Source organism: Lepidochelys kempii, chromosome 24, assembly GCF_965140285.1.
Source record: "Lepidochelys kempii isolate rLepKem1 chromosome 24, rLepKem1.hap1, whole genome shotgun sequence".
NCBI lineage: Eukaryota > Metazoa > Chordata > Testudines > Cheloniidae > Lepidochelys > Lepidochelys kempii.
The window spans coordinates 438377-464095 of NC_136403.1; the positions used below are offsets into that span (position 1 = coordinate 438377).

The 25719-nt window shown below is 58.1% G+C and overlaps 1 protein-coding gene across 2 annotated transcripts; it reads right to left on the reverse strand.

The window, feature by feature from the left end:
- Positions 1-3517: 3517 nt before the first annotated feature.
- HCN3 (hyperpolarization activated cyclic nucleotide gated potassium channel 3) lies at positions 3518-23832 on the reverse strand. 2 transcript variants are annotated; one of them, XM_073322679.2, is made up of 8 exons: positions 22857-23832; positions 13574-13880; positions 13067-13228; positions 11529-11747; positions 10991-11137; positions 10630-10870; positions 8790-8954; positions 3518-8165 (listed from the first exon to the last, which is right to left on the reverse strand). In XM_073322679.2, the coding sequence occupies exons 1-8, from the start codon at positions 23258-23260 to the stop codon at positions 7021-7023; spliced, it is 2790 nt and encodes a 929-aa protein (XP_073178780.1). In that variant the 5' UTR covers positions 23261-23832; the 3' UTR covers positions 3518-7020. The 2 variants fall into 2 exon arrangements, with proteins under 2 accessions (XP_073178780.1, XP_073178778.1); XM_073322677.2 differs by having other exon boundaries at positions 13451-13880; positions 22857-23831.
- Positions 23833-25719: the final 1887 nt, after the last annotated feature.

The window sequence follows — 25719 nt, forward strand, 5'->3', positions numbered from 1 at the left end:
TCCAGAACACAAACTCCCCTCACCTATGTCCTCCCAGCTAGGATTCTGCTACTGCCCAGGGAGGCCCAACCAGGAGCTGTTGTGGCTCCTGGACCCCTTGGCAGCATGGGGGACCTTGGATGGGGTGGAAAGGGGGCAGCTGGGGTGAGGATGATGAACACAAAGGCATGGGAGTGGGTAGGGTGTTTGGCACTGGGGACATTGTGCTTCACCAGCTGAGGAGCTCCTGCCCCAGGGTGGGAGTCGCCCTGGGCTGAGACCTCAAGCCTACGTCACCCCGGCTCTGATTCTGGGGAAGTTATCAGAACTAGCTCCTTCCTCCCACACCTGCTGGAAGAAGCCTGTCCCAGCAGCTGTGTCAGGCTGTGGAACATTGGTGCTACCAGGGCCCTGCAGCATGTTCAGGCATCTGCCCCTGGGGGCTTCCCATGTGGCCAGGATCCTGCTGGGGTGTGGGGAGGGGGCTAATGCTGGGGGACGGCTAGAGGAGGTAGACACTCCCCTGGCCCTGCTTCTGAGCAGCCAGAAACCTGCTCTTTCCCCAGGAGGTCCCTCTGCTGCAGGTTCCCCAGGGACAGCTCTAGCTTCTGTGATGGGGGCGGGGCTGGTGCTGGAAGTTTCCCCTCCCTGGGATCAGACAGCAGCTGGGCTGGTGCTGTAGCACCCACCCACCACCACCCCGGGTCACTCACCCCATGCGTTTCTGCTCGTGCCCATGTGCTGATTGGCAGTCTCCCTGTTATCTGCCTTGATCTGCAACTAAACTCATTTTAATCAATCTCTGCCCAGCTCCCTGTAATCCCTTTCACCAACTGCTGCTGCTCCCAGAGGCACTGGGCCCCTAAAGTTAAATCCCACCAATCCCACTTCTCCGTGGCCATAGCAGTGCCGGAGGCTAATGGCCATGGAAGGCTCCTGGCTTCCAAGGGACAAGCTGATGGGACAGAGTCCCTACTAATTGCTGCAAACCCAGCCTCCTTGAGGCTGCATCTAGCCCACCCCAGGGCCAGGCTCTGTGGGAGAGCGCTGCAGGAGGGGGAGCTGGGCTGCTCGCTCTTCTGGGCTACAGGGGTTTGGGCCATGCTGGACTGTACCACTCTCCTCTCTGGACTGGGGCAGACAGGGCCTGCCCCTGGAGCTGCTCTCCCTTCACAGCCACTGGGCAGTCCAGGGGCTGTGATTAGCCTGAGCTCTGCTCTGTGGTGCCTGACCCTGTCACCCAGGCAGATGGAACTGGTGAGTAAATCTGAGCTCTCCTAGCATCCGGACCATATGGGCAGAAATGACATTTCTTAGCAAATGCTCTTTTCCCTTCCTCCGGCCTCAGTGCATGCAAGAGAACAGCCTAGACAGAGCCCTGCTCTGCTGAGCCCTAAGGACCTGCACCCACAAAGCCAATCTGTGCAGGGGGGGCCAGTGTAATTTCCCACCTTTTTATGGGGCCCAAAGGGTTAACTGTGATGTGGTTACTCATAGTCATCTCCTGGTGGAAGCCCCCTCTGGAAGCAGCAAAGCCAGGAGAGCAGCCCTGTCCCAGCCCCAGGGGCCAGGCTAGGTAGGACCTGTTCCAATTTCTATACAATGGCCCAGCCCTGGGGCTCCCAGCAGGTGCTCCCTGCACTCCCTCTCTCCTTGGGCTCATGGATGAGGGAGCAGAAGAGCCCTGGTGCAAGGTGCATGGGTGAGCTTCATGCCCGTGAGAGCCAGGGCTCTAAGGGGCACAGGCCTCACATGCACCTTGCTCCAGAGGGATTCCCAGCCCCAGCAAGGGGACCCTCTCCCTGGCGGCTGTCAGTGCCACTGACCATCATCCACACAAACAGCTGGTAGGCTGCAGCGCTGCCCCTGGCATTCCCAAACAGGGACCCAGGGATGCAGGGAGCCCAAGGCCCAGAGTCTAAGATGCTCAGAGTCAGCATAATCTGAAATAATCAAATTAACGAGAAACCTGCTAATCGGGGCTGAACTCCTCCTGTGTCATGGAGCCTAATTCCTGCACAATGAGGGGCTGCTGCTAGCGCCTCCAGTGAGTAAATGTCCTGGGGACAGACGGACACAGGGGCACCTGCTGCACAGCCCTATTCCCCCCCCCCAGGGGGTAGACAGACACTGCTGTGCCTCAGGGGCAGTACTGGGAGTCCCAGCTGGGCATGACTGGGGGCCAGCGCACTGTGCTAGAAGCCTAACTGGGGACTGACAAGGCACTGCTGCAGGGAAGCTTGCAGCCCTGGGCACAGCTGGGGAAAGCGTGCAGCATTGGCATTCAGCTGGGCACTACTTTGAGGTCACTCCTTCTGCTTTTCCCCATCTTGAACTGGCTAGTGGGATACTGTAAGGCTGCAGCAGCTGCCTGTGGATGGGCTCAGATCTATACCCCAGGGCAGGTCCGTGGGGCTTGCCTTGGGTTTTGGCTGGATGCTGCACACGCCGCAGAGGGTTCTGTTCCCTGCAGAAATGTTCGTTGGCTGCAGGGGTGCCTGGATCCCCAGCAACAGCCCATTGTGCCCTGTGTGACCTTGATTTAATCTGCTTAATGCCTAAAGTCCAAGCTGCAATCAGGCACTATCAACCCTCCCTCCCCCCAGTTAATAAATGGAAGAAAGATTCTAAAGATTAAATACTAATCCCAAAATAAAGCGGGGGGTGGTGGTGTCCCAGCTGCTGCTGCTGTGTCTGTGGGGGAGTGTTTGCTGCCCGTTGGGGAGTGGGTGATGTATGTGTGGGGGTACGATGCAGCCAAACCCTCCTCTCGGCTCCTAGGATGGAAGTGGGGGGCCAAGTGCAAACTGCTGACTCAGTACGCTATCCTTGTTTTAAAAATCCACCACAGACTTACCCCAGTCAAGCCGCCCCTTCCCCCAGCTCCCTCTGTTCAGCTAACATTGGCTGCCTCCTCTCTGTGTGGTGAGAGCCTTCTCCTCTGCAGTGCCTCCTGTCCAAAACAACTGTGCTGGCCTATCAAGGCCCCACTGAAATCTCAGGGAGAGCCCAGCTTCTGTCCCCATCTCTCTCGGTCTCTCTTTTTGGCCTTGCCTGCCCCTCTGCCGCACAACTTCCTGGCTCCAATGAGGGCTCGGGGGATACAATTTTTCCGCCACCCCCATCTACAATCCTCTCCCAGTAGCTAGATTTTGCTTTGCCATTGGTCTTGGGAAGCAGCATTGTCCGGTTTCATTGCAGTCCCTGGACGAGCCCAGGCATCATTACAATTTCATCAGGGTTGAAGGGCTTTGAGAATTACCCTGAACTGCCCCAGAGAGCAAGGCAGACTCTGAACTGCCAGCACCAAGGTGCCTGCACAGGCATTGCCTGAGCAAAGGGCACAAGGGGGCTGCCTTCCCTCTGGCCTGTTGTCACTAATAGGCACCATGACCAAAGAAGTCACGGGCGGGAGGACATCTAGAGCTGTGACTGCTGAAGAGCAGGGGCTAGGGGCTTTTCTAACTCCAGCCGCAGGTGATGGGTGGGTAGCATTTCACTGGGCCGCAGCTGCTTTATTGACAGAGGTGCAGTTAGATGCCAGCTTGGAGTCACTCTTTATTATTTAAATCTGTTATGTACAACGACTGAAAATTGAAAAACGCTTTTAAAGTCTCTGCAATATGAAAACTACAAGCTCTGTACATCGACTGCTGTGAGTGCAAGAGTGAAGGATCATGGTCTTTGGTGACTAGACTTGCACACACGTGCACGCACACACACACACACACACACACGCAGGGTGCTTCTACTGTGGCCTTTCCCCCAGCCTGATTCCCCCTGTTGCTAATATGGGCGGGAGTGACAGCCTCTCTCTAGGGCAGAAGCTATGTCCTGCTGCATCTAGCCCTCCCCCACCTCCTTGGGGTGACACAAACAGACACAGCTGCCGTGTTTGTAACCTTGCTTAGAACAAGGCCGGGCAGCACAGTGGTACTGTGCTGGGGGTTACCCAGAGCACTGTGAACACTGGCACGCTCAGTAGCAGGGCTGCCCGGGGTTAGCAATGACGGGAAACCTGCAGGGGAAGAGCCGCAGGGTGACACAGCCGCACAGAGCACGGTTTCCTCTCTGGAAAGACCAGAAAGGGTCCAGGCGCTGTGGAAGGAGGGCCACAGCTCTGCAGCTGCCACCTGGGCCAGCCCACACCTCAGCACTCTTCCTTTCAATGGAATCCTACCACAATTGCTACAAATGTCTCTACATTACGTAGTGTAAACAAGAAGATCCTGGAATGTTTGAATCTAAGCGACCTGACTGCAGGCCCCTTCTAGAGGAGCTGCTGGGACAGACACACGGGGCCAAGTGGAGGGGGGAGGCAGGGACAGAGGAAAAGGACACTCAAGTCCATGAGAAGAAGGCAGTGCTGAATACTCCCTCCAATATAGGCATCCAAGTGATTCCCACTGGACTGAACTCCGCCAAGGGCTGAGCTCCCCCTCCTCGTCCTGCAGTGAAGACTCTGGTCCCAACATCCCAAAATACGAATGGAGAGAAGAACTGAACAACTTACCTTTAAGAAATATTCTATGAAAAGAAACCCTAGCCCAACACCGTGCCTAGCCATGGCTGGGTCTATCGCCTCTAGCACAGGTACCTACAGGGCTGAGCTTCATATTGCTGACACTGTCAGTGCTCCCAGAGCAGGGACGACAAGGAACAATTTTCCTGACTCTGGTAGTGGAAAGAAGAAGCTATACAGCACAGCAGAGTTTGGGGGGGGGCACTACTCTAACCCGAATCAGTAACACGTTTGGACCCGAAAGCAACACCATCAGCAGAATTCAGCTGCTTAGCAGAGCCACGACTCGCACACACATTGCTAACTACTGGTTCCTGGAGAGGGGCAGCTCGGGCTGAGCCGGGAGACTCCCCGGAAATCCCAACCCTTCTGTACAGGGACGCAGAATCCTCCCCATGGGGAGGCTACAAGTGAAGGAAGCAACATTGCTTTGAGCTGAGATCCAGACAGTGACTGGGGCGTGACTGACTGGCATGGGGAGGGGGAGTGTGAGCATCTCCTTTGCAATCTCCCTGGAGTCACTTTAATGCTGATGAAGAACATCTTGGACTGACTTCCAGAAACTGGGGGTGGGTCTTTAGCAAGACTTGACCATAGACAGGGGGTGAGGACCAACCCTTCCCCTTACACTGAACTCCCTGGGACAGTGCTGCTCACTCAGACTAACCCCAGGCAATGGGGCACCAGCCTCCAAGGTAAGAGGAGAGAAACCCCCTGGCCCAGCTCTCCAAGACCCTCCAGGGGTGCAGGAGCTAGCAGTCAAGAGCAGAGGTAGCAAAACTCTTTCCAAGTCCCTTCCCACAAGAGGGGAGCAGAAAACAGTCTGGTCTGCTAAGAATACACCCAGTGAGAAATGCACATCTCGGTGTGATGCTGAGAGCCCTGAACTACAGCCCCTGCCCTTAGCCTGTGCTCCCTGCCTCAGTACAGTGAGGGGACAAGACCCAGCCAAGGAGGCCCTTTAGTCAGATCCCTGGGTCTGGCTGCCCCAGGCCCCAGGGCTCCCAGAACATCCATCAGAGCCTGTCTCATGGGAACACACATCACCTTTGGCAACCCAGCATAGGCCCTGGGGGATCTGGGGACATTTCTATGCAGCTTTTGCATTTCCAGGCCTGGCTCCTTACACTGAGGGGAGTTGATTAATCTTCTCCTGACAACCCACGGATACCATGAACAAGCCCCTCAGGGCAGCCAGCACTGGGCCTATGTCCTCAGAGTTAGCCTCCTCGACCCCAGGGCAGGCCAGGAGCTGTGAGGTCAAGGGAACCCACCAGCTCAAATCCAGCCCAGACCATTACAGCCAGGACAGCCCTGGCCCACGGCCCCTTTCTACAGGGACCATCTGACTATAAAGACCAGGTGATCGGAGGGGTGGGGGATGAGACATGCCTGCTCCCCGTGCCTCCCTTCCCCAGGGAACTGGGTTCTCTAGGGCTAGACGAATTCGCATGAGCTCCAGCTTCACACATTTAAAGTTACTCTATGGGAGAGATGGGGCAGCTGAGATGTGTTCACAACCAGCAGTGACTTGCCAGGCCTCTGGGGACAAAGGCCACATGTATGAGGATCTGTGTGGCCTCTCAGACTAGACCAGCTGGGGATAAGAGGGAGAGAGGGGAGACACCTGGAGTCCTGGGGACTCGGAGCTGCCTGGGACCACAGGGTGCTGGATGGATTCATCTTGGCTTCCTGGGTTGGCCATGGTAGGCAGTGCCATGGGGCCCCAGGTGTCCTACTGTGGGTACAGAGGCTTGGAAGCTGGAGTGAGGGGGATTCCAGGCTCTCAGGAACCCCCCATCTCCTCCCGCTCTGACCCCCCAGTGCAAAGGCCTCTCCATGGGGTCCATCTCCCCCACTCTGTCCCCGGCTGTGGGTGAGGGGAAAGGTCTTATCCTGGGGCTCTGGCCCTATCCCCCTCACCCTGCCTCCCCTACAGGGCAAAGGCTTCAAGCGGGCCATTGTGGGGACGCATCTGGGGGCTGGGAGAATTTCCTAACAGAGAAACATGAGTGGGAGGAGCCCCCGAGTGCTTTCCTGACGCTGCTCACTGCGGTGGGGCCTATGCCCTTCAGGGCAGGGGCTGGGCCCCTTGGGAGGGGGTGGAATGAGGGGATGGGGCAGGGCCCCATAGCAAGGTTTGTGTCCCTGGGAGAGGCAAAGTGAAGACAGCACTGATGGACTCAGCCCAGCCCATGGCCCCCCTGCCCCCTTGCTGTGGGGTGCAGAAGAGGCTTCCTGTCGTCAGTGGAGTCAGGAGTATCCCAGAGTGACCCCAAGGCAGAGCCTGCCCTGCAGCCAGGCACATGACTCAAGCAGAGTCCGTGTCCGTGGTAGGTGGTCACCCCTGGCCATCTCCTCTCCTTGCCCACTCAGCCTCAGCCCTGGGTGGGGGCTTTGTGGGAGGCTGTCCCCCTTTCTCCCTGCCCCAGCCCCATGTCAGACACAGCCCCAGGAGCACAGCTCTCCAGAGAGTCCACTCCTTTCTCTCCCCCACGCTTGGCTACAGCGCTGGGCTCTCACATGTTGGACGGGAGTTTGGGCTTCCCACTTTCCACCTCAGGGCTGAACGCCACGGAGCCCTTGCGGGAGGGGCCTGCCGCATGCCTGGGCGTGGAGACAGGAGACTGCGGCGTGGACACTCCACTGACGGGCCGGCTGGATTGGACTAAAGATCCGGAAGGCATCTGCTGCGGGTGTGCTGGCTGACCTGGAACCCCAGGGGGTGGCTTGGTGAGGAGTCCAGCTACCGAGGGAGATGACCTGTGAGCCAGGTTCCCTGCTGACTTCCTGCCCTGATGGGAGGAGCTCCCGTCTGCTTGCTGGGTGACTTTATTGGGGAGGGATGGCTGAGACGCTGACAGGAGCCGGACGTCCTGTGTGAGCCTCCCAATAGGTAGGCCCTGGATGCTCCTGTGCTTCACCAGCTGCTGCGGCTGCATCAGCAGCGAGATGTGGGAGCCGGTGGCTCGGGACAGGCTGTAGTGGAGAGTTCTCCCTGCTGGGAGCACCTGCTCAGAGCTGGGGGATGGACCCCCTGCTGGCTGCTGGAGAAGTGACGTGGAAACTGAGGTGCCTCGGGACTTGGAGAGCTGGGGTTGGGAGCCCGTAAGGGGCTGCTTTGCTATTGCCAGGGGCTCCCCCTTCTGCACCAGCCTTGGCTGTGGCAGTCCCACGTGTCCGGCCTTCGGCCCCCCGCTTTCCAGAGGCGACTGGGACTGGACCATAGGGGATGAAGGGGAGTTGGCTGCAGGCGTCTGCAGGTGGGGCTGTATACTGGATGGGGAGCTCACTGAGGAGGGCCGGGAGCCCCCCAGGCTGGGCTGGGACCTGCGCGCTTGCCTGGTGAGCAGGGTGGCCTCAGGCGAGAGCGGGCTGGAGATAGAGGAGGGTGGCAGGAAGATGTGGGCCTGCAGGCTCTGCTGGTGAGTCAAGGCAATGGCCACGTTGGTGGTGGCAGCTGCCGTTTGCAGTGGCGCATGCACCAGGGGCTCCCAGATCACCGGCTTGCCACTCAACTCCCGGCCCACCGCCATCTGCTGCAGGTCCTGGATGTTGTGGGCCATATCCCGGTCATGCTTGACGATCTGCTGGATCATCTCATTGTTCATGGCCCCTGAGCTGTGCTCTGCTCGCTTGCGCAGGAGGATGGAGTTCTTCTTACCTGAGGCGCAGAGAGAAGACACAGGGTCACCAACACTTGCCTGAGCTGTGCCCCAGGGCCAGGGGCACCATGGGAGAAACAGGCAGATAGGAGCATCCCCACCATCTTACAGATGGGGAGGGTGAGGAGCGGGGGGATAGAACCCAGGAGTCCTGGCTCCCTGCTCCTACCAGAGGGTTATGCTGACACTAGCGATTTTCTTGGCTGAGTGTCTCTCTAAGGCTATGTGAGAAGGGCGTAGACCTGGTGCCCTTGGGTCCCATTTGCCCCCAGGGCCAGCAGCTAGTCAGGTCGGCCCTCACCAGTAAGGACTGCAAGGGGGAGGCAGTGAGAGGTGGCTGAGCTTGGGGTGTGGGAAGTAACATATAGACCCTCCTTGTGAACAAAAGCAATGCCATATAGCAGGTCCCCTTACCTCCTAATGGGGAGAGGGAGGAAATCCCAGAGCAGGGCTGCCCAGCCCAGCCCCAGAGGAGGCAGGGAAAGAAATGTCCCTGACATTAGGGGCCCAAGGACAGGGGAAGGCGGTCGGGGAGTTGGGGGTACGTGCCAGGGCAGCAGCTGCTTGGGAGCAAGGAGATTCGCGGGGGTGGCTGGCATGCACTGGGGTGGGCGGTCCCTCACCAATGCGGTCCAGGCGGTCCATGGCCACGGTCTCGAAGGCCCTACGCATCATGGGGTGCTCCTCCAGCACCTCGTTGAAGTTATCCACCGAGAGTGAGTATAGGCGGCAATAGGTGTCGGCACGCACGCTGGCTGTCCGCCTCCCCCGCGTCAGCAAGCAGATCTCTGTGGGACACAGAGCTCGGCATCATGGCTACGGTCACCTCCCTGCTGGCATTGATCTCTAAAGCTGCCACAGGCCGCGTCTTTACTCCCTGCTCTGGCAGCCAGAGAAGGGGAGATGGTTACCTTGTCTAGTGCCTCTTATGTTACAGGAGCTTGTGAGCTGAATGAAACTGAAGCACGAAGAGCGGAAAGGACCAATCCCAGGCAACGCAACAGCCACTTACAGAGTTGGAAACAGAACCCAGGAGTTCTGTGCGGCATGGCCACAGCTTGCTCTAACCACTAGACAGCACTCCCCTTCCCCCGCAGAGCTGGGGAGAGAGCCCAGGAGTCCTGGCTCCTCCCCCATTCTTACCCCCACTGCCTTCCCAGAGCTGGGGAGAGAACCCAGGAGTCCTGGCTCCCAGCCACTCCTCCCCCATTCTTACCCCCACTGCCTTCCCAGAGCTGGAGAGAGAACCTGGGGACTCCGTGACACCCCCATATCCTCCTTTATACTTGATTGTGATCTTGCATATAAAGCAGGCTGAGAGAGGTATCAGGGAAAAGGTTCTGATGTAGTGAAAGTCATTTTTCTATCTATAGATGTGTATCATTAATGCATATTAAGTTGTGAGAATTGTGTTGTAGGGTGTAAAACATGCTGTAAATTGGGGAATCAGCCAGATATTAGCCCCCCAGAGACAACAGCAAGGAAAGTGACCAACTCCCGGGTGGGTGTCAAACAACCAGCACCAGCCATTGTCCAGCCAGGGAGCTACAATTCAATAACTCACCTGCATAAGGCCACACCAGGGGAATTGCTCAACCTTGCCTGGGGCCTCAGCAATGCCCATGAGACATGCCTGGCCTTGTATTCTCCAAGCACATGGGACTGAGGGTATAAAACAGGACACAGGGGCCCATGCTTCACCTTTTCTCCTCCCCCACCTATGCTGCAAGCAACAAGAAGACTTAAGACTCCAACAGAGGAGACTGGCCCAGATTTCAAGGGTGAAATCTGAGTACTATGAACTGCAATATCCAGTGGGCTGAGAAAAACTGCTTTATCTAGATATTGCCCAGTCTAATAGGGTTGAGAGTTTAGACTGCTTATATTTTCTTTTCTTTTGGTAACTAACTCTGAAATTTTGCCTGTCACTTAATACCACTGAAAATCTATCTTTTGTAGTCCATAGATTTGTTTAACTGTTTATCTTTACCAATGAGTTTGCCTGAAGTGTGTGCTCAGGTTTGCAAAGGTTGGTGTAGATCCACTTTCCATTGATGAAGTGGTGAACCAATTAATAAATCTGCATTGCTCGTCTTGAGCAGTGCAAGACAGTATATTCCTGAGGTACAGTGCTGGCAGCTGGGGGGAACGGGCTGGTGCCTTTCCTTGTCTGATTCGTGAGTGGCTCTGGGAGAATTCATGCAATCTAGCTGGGTGTGGGGCTCCATATGCAGTTGTGCTGAGTTATCACAGCACCTGGAAGGGTTCGCTGCTGGTCACTAGCAAGGCATTGTGAGAGACAGCCCAGGCTGGAGAGAGTTAAGGGGGCACAGAGGTCCCACGGTCCCAGGCTGCACCCTGTGGATCCCGTCACATCTTCATCCCAGCCCCCTGAGCCACAGATGCCCCCTCCCATCTGGGGAGTTGCATGGCTGTTTCCTTCCTGTCCCAGCCCAGCCTCACCCCCGAAGTAGGAGCCGTCGGACAGCTTGGTCTCCTTGTTGCCCTTGGTGAGGATGCTGACCACGCCATGCTGGATGAAGTACATCTTCTTGCCCACGGTGCCCTCACGGATGATGAAGTCCCCAGGCTGGAAAACCTCGAAGCGCAGCTTGGTCAGCATAGCTGTCACAAAGTTGGGGTCGGCGTTGGCGAACAGCGGCATATTGGCCACCAGGTTCCGGCAGTTAAAGTTGATGATTTCCTGGGAGGAGGGCAGCAGAGGGTCACTTGGAAGCAATATACCCCTTTGAGAGCAGCAACCCGCCAGCGACCACCACCCAGAGGGGGCAACGGGGCTGGCCCTGGCTCCAGGACTCCCTACCTCTTTGAGAGGCTCACTCAGCTCCCCCAGGATGTTCTCCTCATCGAACATCTTGCCCTGGTAGCGGTGCTCATAGTACTCATGGATCCGCTGGCGCGTGTCCCCGGGCAGCTTGTGGAAGGCCATGTACTGCTCCACTTGCTTGTACTGGAGGGACAGACAGAACCACTCATGCCAGGGCTGGAAACACCCAGATGGGAAGGGCAGGGGCTCCACAGGTGGGTGGGAGGGGGCCATGCCTGCGGCCTGAGCCCCAGGGCAAGAGTGAAGAGTGCAGCGTGGTGCCAGGCAGCCTCCGAAGGCCTGGAGCCAGGCAGCCCTGGGCCAGCTGTGCCGACACAGTAATAGAACCAGGGAAGAAGCGGGTAAGGAGCGGCATGGGTCAGGCAGTGTTTAGTGTTCATTCCCAGCTCATACCCAGGCCCGATCTCCCCTGCACCCACAGCACCAGCCCATCACCCCCCGCTTGCCTCAAGGCCTGCCCCTTACCACCCTGCCTAAGCTTTGGGGCCTGCTTCACTCCCCCCAGTGCACTCACCTTCTCCTGGTACTGCCGGCGGGAGGAGTCCAGCGACTGGATCAGGGCAGTGGCGTGGCCAATGAACATGGCGTAACAGGTGGCACCCACAATCATGCTGAGCATGGTGAGCCAGACGTCGGTCATCCCCTCCGGAGCCTGCTGGCCGTACCCAATGCAGAGCATGTGGCTCATGGCCTTAAACAAGGCATGGGAGTACTGCTTCCCCCAGGAGTCATTCTGCAGACAGGAGGGCACCTGAGCAGGCTGCAGCCGGGCTAACTCCTGCCACTGTAGCCAGGCATTTCTTTGACTTTGCAGCCTCTTTGTATCTCCCACCCCAGGGTGGGGGAAATGTGAACTCCCAACCAGCAGGGGAACAGGTCTGTGGCCTCACACCCCGGGGCAGGGCCCCGTTCCCCAGGGTGTGGCAGCTTCTGGGCTGATCTAAGGACCAGAGGTTTGCCCCCAGCCCAGCGCCCAGGGAGGCAGCAGGAGCCCCCACTGCCTGCTGTCTCTTGGCAGCTGGTGGGAGGGATTTCCCTTGTTTGTCGGATTTAATTAGTGGCAGAGATGTGCTGCAGCAGGGACAATCCCAGACTGAGAGATTCCCCTGTCTGACTGATGCCAGTGGGGCTGCAATCAGACTCCGGGATCGCCATCAGCCCCCCGCTGGACAGCACATGTGTGCATGGGTAATTAGCACAGGTTAAGAGTGTGCACATGGGTGTGTGTAAGAGTCTGCGTGTAGCAACGTGTGTGCCAGGGGATGCTCCCAGCCTGGAACATGCATGATGGTCTGGTCCGTGAGGTCTCCCAGGCTGGAGCCATCAGCATAAGGTTTATTTATCACCTGCCTATCCTTTTATAAACACTAAGCCTCCCCGACCCCATGCACACGCCACGATCCCCGTTACACAGACTGCAGCCCGGCTCTGCAAACTGCCCCAGTCTCTCACTCAGGAGATCAACCCCCACAAAGGCAGTTCTCCTGTTAGCCCTGCAGGGCCAGCCTGGCCTGGGGACAGGGGCAGGGAGGTCAAATTCTGCCCTCACTGACCCCATGCAGCCCATGGCCGCTGAGCCAGGTGGGAGGGGATCTGCCTTCCAGCACATTCATTGTTAACAGTGAGTGACACCGTGCATGTGTCATGGCCACAGTGGAGACTGGGATTCTGCACAGAGCCCATGGCCCTGGCCAGGGATTCCCCCCTTGCCCCAACCAGCCTGCTCCTGGGCACCGCTCCTCCGGGAGCCCACAGGAATACAGCTCTGTGGCGACAGTCTGGGATGGGGGATGGTTTTAACCAATTGCCTTGTAAAGTAAAGGATTTGCTCCTTATGTCCCACGACAAGCACCAGGGCAGTGGATGGCACTGCTCTGCCGCAGGGGTCTCTTAAACCAGAATGGGATGACAGGTGCTGAGGAGAGCAGAGACCACAAGGAAGGGACAGGCTGGAGCCCGACGGCCCCACCCCAGTGGACAGCAAATTCAGGGAGATACGGAGAGCCTGGGGATCTCAGGCTTCAGAGCAGAAGAGCCGGGCGGGGTGCTCACCACCATGTGATTGATGGCGACCCAGCAGTCCGCAGGGAAATCCTGCAGCATGGGCACCAGGAACTGCAGGCAGCCGTCCCAGTGGCACAGCAGCAGCATCATGCCGATGAGGTTAAAGATCCGCACCACAGCGCTGGCCAGGTCGTAGGTCATGTGGAAAATCTGAGCAAGGGGATAAGCCAGGAGAAAGACTGTGAAAAGCCAGCTCTCTTCTCCAGGTACTCGCAGCAGGGGACAGGGAGCCCCCAAATGTCCCTTAACCCCCCCCAAAGCCCCTCCCAGCCACAGGTCCACAAAATGCCCCTCCCCTGGCCAGGGGTTCTGAAGCCCCCCTTGATCCCTCCAGGCAGGGACCCCCAAATGCTTTTCCCCTGGCGGTCCCACCTCCTCCCACTGGTGAATGTAGCGGATGAGGCGGGACAGGCGCAGAAGGCGGAGCAGGCTGAGGATCTTGGTGAAGCGCACAATGCGCAGGGCCCGCGCCGTCTTGTAGACGTCGGAGTCCACCTGAGTCTCCAGGTCGACGATGAGGAAGATGTAATCCACGGGTATGGAGGAGATGAAATCGACCAGGAACCAGCTCTTCAGGTACTTCATCTTGATGGTGTGCGGGTCCAGGATGATCTCCGTGTTGTCCTCCACCACGATGCCCGTGCGGAAGTTCAACACCAGGTCAGCCAGGAAGAAGGTGTCCGAGAGCACGTTGAAGACAATCCAGGGCGGTGTGTTCTCATCCTTGAAAAAGGTGATGCCTACGGGCAGGATGATCAGGTTCCCCACCATCAGCAGCAGCATGATGAGGTCCCAGTAAAACCTGCGGGAGGAACGGAGAGCGGGCACGAAGCAGAGGACAGAGGAGCAGGGGAATGAGAAAGGAGATGGGAAATGGAGCCAGGGAAGGAGAAAGGGAGGGAAAGAATGAAAACTTCCTTCTAGTAGCTAAACCTGCATGACAAATTGGATCAGTTTAAACTGGAGAGGGTTCAGAGAAGAGCCATGAGAATGATGAACGGGCATGAAAACCTGCCTTACAGTGACAGAGCTCCATCTGTTTAGAGAGAAGTTTAAGGGGTGATTTGCTCACAGTCTGTAAGTACCTTCCTGGGGAACAAGATATTTGATCACAGGCTCTTCAGTCTAGCAGACAAAAGTCTAACATGAGCCAACAGCTGGAAGTTGAAACGAGACAGATTCAGTCTGGAAATAAAGTGCAAATGTTTAAGAGTGAGAGTAATTAACCATTGGGACAATTTACCCAGAGCTGTGGGGGATTCTCCATCACCAGAAATACTCAAATTAAAAAAACGGGCTGTAGATCCAACAGGAACCGATTTGGGGAAGTCCCATGTCCTACGTGACACAGGATGTCAGACCTGCTGATCAGCAAGGTCCCTTCTGGCCTTGGACTCTATAAACCCCCTGAAGATTGCGTGCACATGCCCCAAACAGATATAGAGACCGGATGTGCATGCATGGACACGGACACATATCCTCCTCCCACTGCCCATGCCCCAAACAGATATAGATACCGGATGCACACGTGCGTGCACACACACTTCTCCCCATTTGTCTCTCCACCTGGGAGGGCTGAGAGCAGCTTCTCATTCCAAGCTGCAGCTTGCCAGCCATCTGTGGGGGCGACACAACACGCCAGGCCAGACAGCTCTAATCCCAACCTTTGTGCCCCCAAACAACCAGAGCACAGAGGGGCTGAGTCTGCACCCAGCCCGAGATCCCAAGGGGAGAGGAATTAGCACAGTGGCAGGGAAGGAGAGAGAGAAGGCTCCAGATGGCTATGAAAGGAGCCGAGGAGCTGCTGAGGCAGCAAGGGATAGGGTGGCTGAGCCTGGTGGTACGAGCTGTGGAGGGGGAAGTTCTTGCCCCAACAGTGGGGAGATCCATGAAGGCACAAGACAGCCAAAGCTTGGTGAGAAGAGAACAGAGACCCAGCGTCTGAGGGGCTCTGTAACAGCACTGGTTACCTGCCAAGTGCATCTGATGGCCTTGAGTGGCTCTGCAGCACCCTGCCTCAGTTTCCCTTTCATTCAGTAACTCCACAAGGAGTATGTATCCTCCACCACCCCCACCACCCCATTGTGGGGGCTGGCCTCCCTCTCCACCTGGCGTCTTGCCCTGCTCTTTATCTCCACAGGAGTTCCCAGGCCTTTTCCATCTGCTTACAGCAGCCTCCAGGCCCAAACCCTCCCCCCTGCTCATCACAGCCATTGCCCCAGCGTCCTCTCCCATCTCCTGCCTTCTCCTCTTCACAAGAGAGCAGATCTGTATAGAGCCCGGCTGTCTTTGGTGCAGCTATTAACGAGGAACAGGTGGGCCAGATCCCTTCCCTAGCCCTGGGCTAGGCTCTGAAAACAGCAAGGGTGATTCTGACCCAGAAGGGAGAGGGTGGAGTGGCGAAGGGGTAACCTCGCTGTGCCCATGCTGCTGACCAGAGCTTGGAGAGCCTGGCAGAAGAGAGTTGCAATAGTCCCCGTGAAAGGGGCTGAAGGCCGGGGGGAGGAGTCCAGGAAGGGGGAGGCAAGGCCCCAGGAAGTGTTGCTGAGATGGTGATGGCCAGTTCTGACGGTGAAGGAGGAAGAGGAGAGCTCGGGTTCAAAGATGATGCCTAGGCTATCGAGAGTGGGGGCCTTATGGAGAGCCCCTGTGGAAACCAACTCTTCCCCCTGGGGAGGGTGTCAGGCTGAGTCCTGGCAGCCCGGGGAGAGGAGATCCCTCCCGTGGATGAAGAGGCAGGGTACGGAGACCCTCCCTGATGGTGCTTTACCCAACAGCAAGGAGTAAAGAGATTACACCTCCCAGCGTCCCCGTGCAAACCTTCGCTCCTGGCACCTCAGGCACCCACCAGGCAGGCGGATCAGGGTCATGGATGGGCAGATTGAGCCCAGAGGGGGGATGGGACTTGCACCCAGGGAAGCGGTGTCAGGGCTGGGGTCGGAGCTCAGATGATGGATTCTGTCCCTTTCTGTCTGAGATCATGGGGTTGAAGCTCAAGGATCAAAATTCCCTCTTCCCTAGCACCCCGCGCGCCTATTGTGCCAGCCCTAACTTCCAGGAGGGAGCTCGAGGGTGTAGCCCGTGGGTGTAGCTGGGGGTAGGGTGGAGGGAGGGGGAGGATAAAAGAGTCCCCACTGGGTTCCGCTTCTGCGCTTCAGGGCAATTTGCTTTTGCTGAAGTGCCCAGGCACAAGTGGCCAAGCACAGGGGGTCCCAGGTTCTTTCCTCCCCGGGAATTCTGGCTCTGGCCCTCCAGAGTGCCCCTGAGCATTGATGGGGGGCAGGGGCTTATCCTTATCACTGCCCACAGGGGCTTACAGGGTTTAGAATAAGCTCTCTAGTTACACAAGTAGGATGGGAGGGGCAGGGCTCCGGGGCCAGGAAGGGGGGCCCTGCAGCACCCTCTGGGTCAGGGTGAGTGTGGGTTCCCAAAGCCTGCCTCATGGTCAGAGCCGTGAAGAGGCTGGGGTGCTGAGCACAGTGTGGCCATGCAGGCAGAGATGGGGCTGAGGGCTACAGGAGATGCACCTTCCTGCCGTCCCTCTGTTGGGCTGAGGGGTGTCTGCAGCCAGCGCCCTCTCCGTGCCAGAGGGCAACCCGCTGCCCAGGAGATGGGTGAGAGGAAGCGGCACAAGCCACAGGGCCAAAGAGCCGCACTAGTCGGGAGAGTGACACCCCTTGCTGCGTCCCACCCAGGCCTGGGCACGGTGCTCCTCGGGTGCCAGAGGGAGTGGTTAGCATTCTGGCAGTTGATGCTGCAGGGCGTGCTCTGCGCTGGGCAGAGGGGAGACCCTGTATCTCCTATAGCACCAATTTTGTGCCTGGGCATCTCGGGCTGTGCTCTGGATTTTGGAGATGGGAGGTTCCTGCAATTCTCAGCCTGGTTTTTCCCCTGCTGGACTCACCTCCCACCATGTGCTACAGCCCCACTAACTCACCTTGGAGAGGTGGCCCAGTGCCAGATGAATTTACTCTGCAAAGCCAAGCTGCTCTGGGGAAGAGACTAGAATCCAGGCCTCTGCAGGCACATGGATGCATCAGGCTTTGCAGGCTGTGACCTCCACAAGGGGCCGGCCTGGCTTAATGGGTTCCTGCCCTGACCTTCCCCAGGGCCTTGGCTTCAGCCCTTACAAAAAATATTTAAAACCAGGTATAAGAAGATGCTGCCTCTTCCAGTGAATCTCTCAGGTGGAGCTCTGAGCCACTGAGGGGAAAGGCCAGCATCAGCAGAGAAGAGACTTCTGGGTACCGCGCTGGGCCTCAGGAGACCCCAGCTCTGCCACTCATCTGCAGGGTGGCTTTGGTCAGGGCCTCTGTTTCTCCTCTCAGCCCGTGTGTCGGGTCCATTCAGATTGCAGGGGCTCTGGGGCAGGGACAGTCTCTCATGTTGTGTCTGGGCAGCACCTGGCACAATGGGGCCATGATCTTGGTTATGGTCTTTAGGTGCCACCACAGCACCAATCAACCAAGCAGGAGTGCTGCATTCGCAGTTCCAGAGCCAGGCTCGGAATATGGCTGGGATCCAGGCAAAGGCTCTGAGAGGATCTAAAGGGACCTTTGGTTCGAGCAAGTCTTTTATTGAGGAGGAACAAGCAGCAAGTGGTATGAGTACAGAAGGACAGGTTCTAAACCCTCTGCCCCAGGCAGGCAGAGCCCTGCCCCTGAGTGTGGCCTTCGACCTCTGCTGCTAGTTTATTCATTTCAGTTCCTGGCTGCTGCCACCTGCATGCCTCCCCAAAGCCCTTTCTTCCCTGGAAAGCCAGGGAGTCCATGACAGAAACCGTCTTGCAGGTAGCCCCTGTCAATGTGGCTGGGACTCCAGCTCCCTCCAGCCACGTCCTGCCCCCATTGGGCTGGTCTCCAGCGGGACAAGCATCCCCCCACTATTGCTTTTATTCAGCTCTTGGGCCGTGTGCTGGTGGGGGGGTCCCCACTGCGAGACGGGGAATGCGCTGAGAACACTGCTGGTTCTGGAAGGTTCTGTCAACACCCTAGCCTCGGGGGAGGTGCAGAACAAGACTGGCCAGTAGCCAGGGGCTAACACAGTGAGAGAGCTTCACCCCTCCGCTGGCAGAGCCCTTCACCAGTGCCCCTCGCACATCTCTCTTCTGCCTCTGTCCTGACATGCTCTGGCTCCCCAACCTGAATGCCCGAGAGTAGCTGGCTGTGTAATTTCATCCCACACAATGGCTGCCTCTCAGGCATGGAGGAGATTTCTCCGTGGGGCAACCGTGTCCTACGTCAACGCCACATTCAGAACAGGGGAAAGAAAAGAAACCCAAACTAGCTCCTCCCTGAGACAGACACCAGGAGGGAAGTGGAGAGAGAGATTAATCCCCAGAGACACCGCCAGAAGACCCATCCACCCCACTCTTCTCTCTGACAGTGGCCAGATACTTCAAAGGAAGGGGGAAGAACCCCCATAATAGACTCTTTTAGAGGTTGGATTACACCCTAAAATTCTCTCTCTAAACACACTCAAGTGGGGCTGTGGATGTTCTCATTCTCCACAGAAATGTCTGACCTTTTTTAATCTTGCTAAACCTCAGTGAGCTCTTGTGTCAGTGAGCTCCATGGGTTAATCACATACTGCATGAAAAATATTTCCTTGGATCAATTTGGAGTTTGCTGCCTTTGAGTTTCATTGCCTGGTCCTTTGCTCTTGTTCTACACGGAGATAGGGAGGGGCCTGGCTGACATGCAGCATCACATCCATCGTGTTGTAAAACTCTTGCTTTGGTGCCACCACCTTATCCAGCCCCTCTCTAACCAAACACTCCTAACCTCGTCAGTCTCTCCCATACCCCATACCACAGCCTGCCCCAGCCTCTAACGCAGGGCAGGGCCCATCTCCCAACCGTCTGAGGGAACAATGCTTCCTGCTCAGGAGAACTCCAGCCAAGGGCCCAGTGTAAGTGTCACATGATGCTCATGGCGGAGGGAAGGGCTCTGCTCAAAAACCAAGGACCAGAACTTCAGAAAAGCCCTTGCCTGGCAGCAGAGACTTGGAAGACAAGGACACCAGCGGCTGGGCCTGTGCGCCCCATGCAGGGGGGACCATCCTGAAACCAACGGGCTTGGATTCCACCTGCTGAACCTGGCTGGTAGACCAGCAATTGGCACAGACGATTGCTCTGGAGGGTTTGACCATGCCAAGGACTCCACCTGCACATGCCAGGGAAAAAACACACAACCCAGCGCTCTGCACAAGCACAACATAAGAACGGCCAGACTGGGTCAGACCAAGGGTCCATCTAGCCCAGTGTCCTATCTTCCGACAGTGGCCAGTGCCAGGTGCCCCAGAGGAAACGAACAGAACAGGGAATCACCAAGTGATCCATCCGCTGTCACTCATTCCCAGCTTCTGGCAAACAGAGGCTAGGGAGCCCATCCCTGCCCATCCTGGCTAACAGCCATTGAGGGACCGATCCTCCATGAACTGATCTAGTTCTTTTTTTGAACTCTGTTATAGTCTTGGCCTTCACAACATCCTCTGGCAAGCTACACAGAGAGGGAGCCAGGCTCAGACAGGCCCACAGAGTGTGACAAACATACTCTGACACCCCATCACAGGTACACACATCCCCCTTCCCCTCTCCACCACGCAGACCTGGACCCTCATGACAGGCCCTGAGTAATGGAGGAGTCCACAATCATTCACAAGAAGAAATCAAGGGCAGTTTTGCTCCTTCCTCCCAGCCCCATGTGGCTCTTTTCCTCCTCTCTCTGCTGTAACCTAGCCAGCTCACACTCCCGCTCTCCCTGTGACCAGCAGAACTGTACCCAGCCCTCATGACCAGTGTCCATATGGACGTGAGGTGTCTCTGGCGCTGTAGCCAAGAATAGTTTAAAGGAACAAATTAAAGTCAGAGCCAGAGAGCCCCCCGGTATCTGGGGTGCACAGTCAGGTGCCAACTCAGGTCACGGACAGTCCAGCCTCCTGCAGGGAGAAAGAGGCTTTGGAGAGCTAACAGTGGCGGGGCCCCAAATTTCCCTAACAGGAGAAACCAACAGTCAGAGCTGAGGATTAGCGCTGGTCACTAATGCCTCTCTGGGGGCCACGCTGTACGCTGGGTTAACCCTTTCCAAGCCACGACTCTGGGGACTTTCCAGCTGCAGTCAAGAGCTTTCCTCTGATTAGTACTTTGCTAGGAGTGCCAGCCCCGAAGGACTCTGGCTATGGAGCGGTTAATGTCATCTGCCCCAGCTCACTGGCCCCTGACAAATGCCATACACAAGCTCACTGAGCTAACCTTGACCTTCCTCTCCCAGTCCCCTCCTGCTGACTGCCCAAACCCACCTGGAGCCTCTTGTCTCAGATTTACCTTGTAAGCTCTTTAGGGCAAAGCCCGTCTTTTATTCTGTGTCAAGTAGCGCCCAGCACAATGAGGCCATGATCTCGATTGGTCTCAGCTGCTACCATAATGCAGATAATAAACAACATCAGCGTAATCCAACCTGGACAGCTACCTACCAGCCCCTCTGCATGTCACCCTGTCACCTTCAACAGGCAGAGCTGCAGGGAACATGACTTCACAGAAGCTGCAGCTTGTAAACGTGGGGCCTTCTCACTTACGCTGAGGCCCTTACAGGGGTGCAGATGTAACACATGGCTGCTGTATGGCCCTTCGCATTCTGCTGGAGCAGTGTAAAGGATCCTTAGCATCAATGAGAATCAGGGCCTCCGGGCATTGCCTGGCTCTGCAGGGGGACCCCTGGTTACACCTACATGTGAGCAGGCTACTTTCAGTTTTACAACGGAACTCAGGTGCTAGTCTTGTGCTGGGTCACAGTGACTGTGGCATAATTTTCCACTAGAAATTAACGTCTTGCATCTTCATCCCCCATAGAGAAAGTCCATCCTATGTGACTCAACAACGCTGTGACATCCAATTCCTTCCCACCACGTAGACATCCCAGTAACACCCTGGAGATCCCAGGGACATGGTGTGCCTGGACCTGCCATCACAAGGCCTACCTTCTTGCCACACACCCTGCGCTAAATGGTCACATTGCCCTTCCCAGCACATCTCCACCACCAGCCTGCACAGCCAGAGCCATTCCTGATGAGGGAGGGCTCTGCAGGCGCCCCTTCTGCTAGAGCTGGGACGAGAGTTAATCTCCTTGGATGTGGTGCGACTCCTCAGTACATTCACAAATTAAAAACAGCTCCTAGTCCACTGGCAAGAGAGAAGGGCTACTCAGAGGCAGACAGAAGGATCAGTCTTCCTCTATTGGGGGTGCACAGGTGCCCGGTGAGTGAGGTCGGTTCGGCCCAGCTACCTAGAAGCTCTGCCCTGTCCATACACGAAGCACTGCCAGGCTCAGATGGATGCATGAGTGAGCTATGCAAGAGGTTGCTGGAACACTTGGGACTGCAGGAGTAGGAGGGTTTGAGTCACTCCCAAGGGCTGAGCGTGGGATACCCTATGTCCTGCAGCCAGAGGAATTAGCCTGGGATTCTATAGGGTTGGAAAATGCTAAAGCAGAACGATTGCTGGGCAGCAGAAGCACATCCCGGTCAGTCCCCTGGCCTCTCTGCATGTTACTTTTAGCCCCTGCCTTATTGGAGAGTAGTGCAAGAGGGGAGGACTAACCATGTGGTGGACAGAGCCCGTCCCTGGAAAGTCAGGGACAGGAATCCTTCCAAGGAGAAGGGGCAGGGGATGAATTCTGGGCAGCAGGGGAGTTTCTGATTCTGGTGATCAGCTGGCCTCCCAGGGTCACACCGGGCCTGCCTGAAAGGGGTTCCCAAGAATAACAGAGGGATCACTCTAGGTGTGGCCTCCTTGGGGTAAAACCCAGTGGCCCAGTGATGCTGGTGAGTCTGGGTGCAGGGAAGGCTCATGATAGTGAGGACTTGGAAATAGAAACTTCCTGCACAGCAAAGCGAACGGCATTGGATTTGTGTCCTGTCAGTTCTTAGTCCCCAACTCCCCTACAGCTCCCCTACAGCTGCTGCCCTGCTCCCACCTGGAGGTAGAGGGACCCTGGTGACAAGACTGAGCTTCCTGAGTGGTCTGGGGAGGAGGGACCCTGGTGCCTGGCTTGTAGGAATAGCACAAGCTGCTGAGGAAGGGCCCCTCCAGGTTTCCTGGGGAACAGAGCCTTCCCCCCCACCCCGCCCTAGCTCACTGCCCAGCCATCCCTGGGATGTCACCCCCTAGCCTCCTACTAGCGCTGTAGGGCTCAGGTGCCCCAGCCTGGTGAGAGGACCCTGGCATCCGGGTTAGCCCCACATCACCTCCCCCGCAAAATGGGACCGGGGCTGCAGGCCCCAGAGCACCAGCACAAACAGAAGACGGATGCTCATGGCGCGAGGGAGCAACCGCTGGAGGAGCAGAGGGTATGGGCCATGGGGGACAGGGAGGACAGACTGCAGCCCCCTCACTCCGCTGAGACCTCAACCTATGAGCCACCGGGACCCACCCCCGGGGCTGAGCAGGGCCCACTCCAGCAGGGGAAGGCCAGGCTTAGCCTGCAGCCTCGCAGTCAGCACCCAGGACAGCGCCAGCCCCAGGCTGGCAGAAGGGAGGACATGGCGGGGGAGCTGGGCAGACAGCCTTGCACGGGGATGGGCAGGGATGCATGCAACCTGAGCGCCCTGTGGATCAGCTGGAGGACCGGGGCTTGGCTGGGGTCAGGAGGGGCAAGGGCCCCTCTCACCTGAAGTCGCTGTAGGGGTGGCTGGGTAGGGCCAGACTGGGCGGCTGGGTAGGGAGGATGGGGTCAGGGGGGCCGGCTAGCAGGTCCTTAGCAGGTGCCGGGGCCCCTCTCACCGGAAGTCGCTGTAGGGATGGATGATCCAGAACCCGGCCGATTTCACCCGCTGCTGCTCCAGCTCCACCGCCTTGTGGCTGCCAAACATGCGCAGCGAGAACTTGTTGACCGCGGGCTGCAGCATGGCCCCGAGCTGGCGCTGCACGAAGGTGCCGGCCAGCGCGGCGGGGTCCTCGGCGTCCGCCAGGATCTGCTCCGCCGCCTCCGCCTTGCCGGCCGCGGGCTGCGGGGCGGGCGCCGCCGCGGGGGTTACTGCGCGGGGCGGCTGGGCTGGCCCAGAGCCCGCGCTACCCTCGGGGCGCCCGGGGGCCTCCCCGTCCAGCACCAGGGGCTTGTCCCGCGGGTCGGCGCCCGGCGCCCTGCGCGCCCCGTCCCGGGGCTCCGTGCCCGGCGCTGCCTCCATCCTGCCGGGGAAGCGCCCTGCTCAGGTTCCCTTCAAACGCCCTTGCCCGGGCGCCCGGCCCGGCTCCCCTGGGCACATGCTGGCCGCAGCCAGAGCCGGCGGGTGGGAGGCGGCCGCAGCTCGGGGGCGCGGCGGGGGATGCTGCCGGGGGCGCGGGGATCCCCGAGGGGGGCGCTCCGCTCCCTGCCCCGCAGCCGGGCTCAGCCGCGGGCCGCGGGGGCCGCCGGCCGCTGCTCCCCCATGGCCGCCCCAGGGCAGGTGCCGGCGGGGCAGAGCGAGCCTGTTGCACACGCCCAGGCGGGGAGACGTCAGCTGGGCTCGGGGAGCCGCAGCTCCATCCTCCGGAGCGCGGGCAGGCAGCGGCGGCTCGGCCCAGCCAGCGGCGAGCCGGGGCTCGGCAAGGCCCGTGCTGCCCCCTGACGGGAGCCCGGAGACTGCAGCGGGGGGAGGTGCCGAGTGGGGCCCCGCCCCTGCTGGGCAGCGTGGGGGCGGCGCCCAGCCCCCGCCGGGGGGCACTTTCCGTGAAGGGGACTCTCAGCTTCCTGCTGTGAGAAACAAACCTCTTTCCATCCCTTGTCCTTGCAACACCCCAGTGAAAGCACCTATTGCAATTCTGGGGAGGGGAAAGCTTGGCTGAGCCCTGCCCCCCAACCCAGTCCCGCCCTGCACCCCCAGGCCAAGGCATCCCTTGGGCCTAGGACAGAAGACCATAAGACTGGCCACACTAGGTCAGACCAATGGTCCATCTAGCCCAGTGTCCTGCCTGCCTATAGTGGCCCGTGCCAGAGGCTTCGGAGGGAATGAACAGAGAGGGCATCCCTCCTCTCCAGTCCCAGCTTCTGAAGTCAGAGGCTAGGGACATCCAGAGCATGGGGTTGGGTCCCTGCTCATCTTGGGTAAGAAACACTGATGGATCTGTCCCCATGAACTTGTCCAGTCTTTTCTGAACCCAGTTGTACTTTTGGCCTGAAGAACATCCCCTGGCAATGAGTTCCACAGGTGCATTGTGTGAAGTACTTCCTTAGGTTTGTTTCAAACCTGCTGCCTGTTAATTTCATTGGGTGACCCCTGGTTCTTGTGTTAGGTGAAGGGGTAAATAACACTTCCCTCTTCACTTTCCCCACCCTCTGTCATATCCCCCTTAGTTGGCTCTTTTCCAAGATGAACCAGTCCCAGATTTAATCTCTGCTCATACAGAAGCTATTCCATCCCCCTGGTCATTTTTGTTGCCCTTCTCTGCACCTTTTCCAATTCTAATGTATCTTTTGTGGGAGGGGGCAACTAGCCCCGCAGGCCATGTTCAAGGTGTTGGGTACCAAGGATTTATATAGTGCCATGATGATATTTGGTGTCTTATTATCTATCCATTTCCGAATCGTTCTGAACATTCTGTTTGCTTTTGGACAGCCTCTGCACACTAAGTGGATGTTTTCAGAGAACTACCCACAATGACTCCAAGATCTCTCTCTCTTGAGTGGTCACTGCTAATTTAGACCCCATCTATTTCTTCGCCTTTTGCAGGCTGCCATCCCACTTTACAACAGAAAAAAATTCTAGGTCTCTGTTCCCCTAAAGCTCCTGATCCTGGCCAGCCCGTCCGTGGCCCCACACAGATGTGCACGGCCCCACCAGTAACACATCTGAGCTCCACGGCTGACTGGTCCGGGAAGGGGGGGACTCCTCTTCTGACCCCCTGGAGCCTGGCTTACAGGTACAGCACAAGCCGCACTTGTAACGCAGGAGAGGCCAGGCCGGGGCTCCTGGGGAGCAGAGCCCGCACACCCCAGCCCCCGGTGCTCACTGCCCCACCAGCCATAGAAAACAGGATGGTGCTGGTGCCCATCTGGGCCTCGGCAGCGTCATCCCCCCCTCCCCGGTATTGCCCTTGCGGGCAATGAACTCTAGACATGGAGGGAGCAAGGGGCCCTGAGTGGCAGGACAAGGCGGGTCCAGGCCCAGCTCTGCCCTCCTCTCCTATGTGGTGTCTGGAGCCACAGGGGTCAGAGGCGGCACAGGATCCCCGCCATCCCCCCCACGATTCCCTCCGGGCTGCTGCTGGCTTGGAGGCCAGAAAGATTTGCCCCCCTGCACAACACCAGCCCATACTAGGAACCAGCGCCTGGGAGTGGTGGGGCGGGGGCTGGGCCCAGTCAAGGTGCCACAGGGCAGGGTCAGGTTGGCGCATGTGTTTTGGGGGGTCATGGTTGGCCTTGCAGGGGGTATGTGATGGGGGTTGGGTCATGGTTGGCCTCTGTGTGTGTGGGGGGGAGTGGGGGGGAAGGGTCCCAGGGCAGGGTCACGGTTGGCCCGTGTGTGTGTGTGTGTGGGCGGGGGGGTGTTCCCAGGGCAGGACGCTTGGCTCGGGGGCGCGGCGGGGGGGGCGGTCCCAGGGCAGGAGGCGGTTGGCCGGGGGGGGGCGGTCCCAGGGCAGGATGGGGTTGGCCCGTGGGGGGGGGCGG

Bases quoted from the DNA above. Each gene is read 5' to 3' on its own strand.
- HCN3 (XM_073322677.2), bottom strand. From the start codon at position 23,260: ATGGAGGCAGCGCCGGGCACGGAGCCCCGGGACGGGGCGCGCAGGGCG. The intron at 13,881-22,856 runs GTGAGAGGGGCC...TTCCTCCCGCAG, and splicing joins CATCCCTACAGCGACTTCCG to GTTTTACTGGGACCTCATCA. The intron at 8,166-8,789 runs GTGAGGGACCGC...TCTGCGCCTCAG, and splicing joins GGACCGCCTGGACCGCATTG to GTAAGAAGAACTCCATCCTC.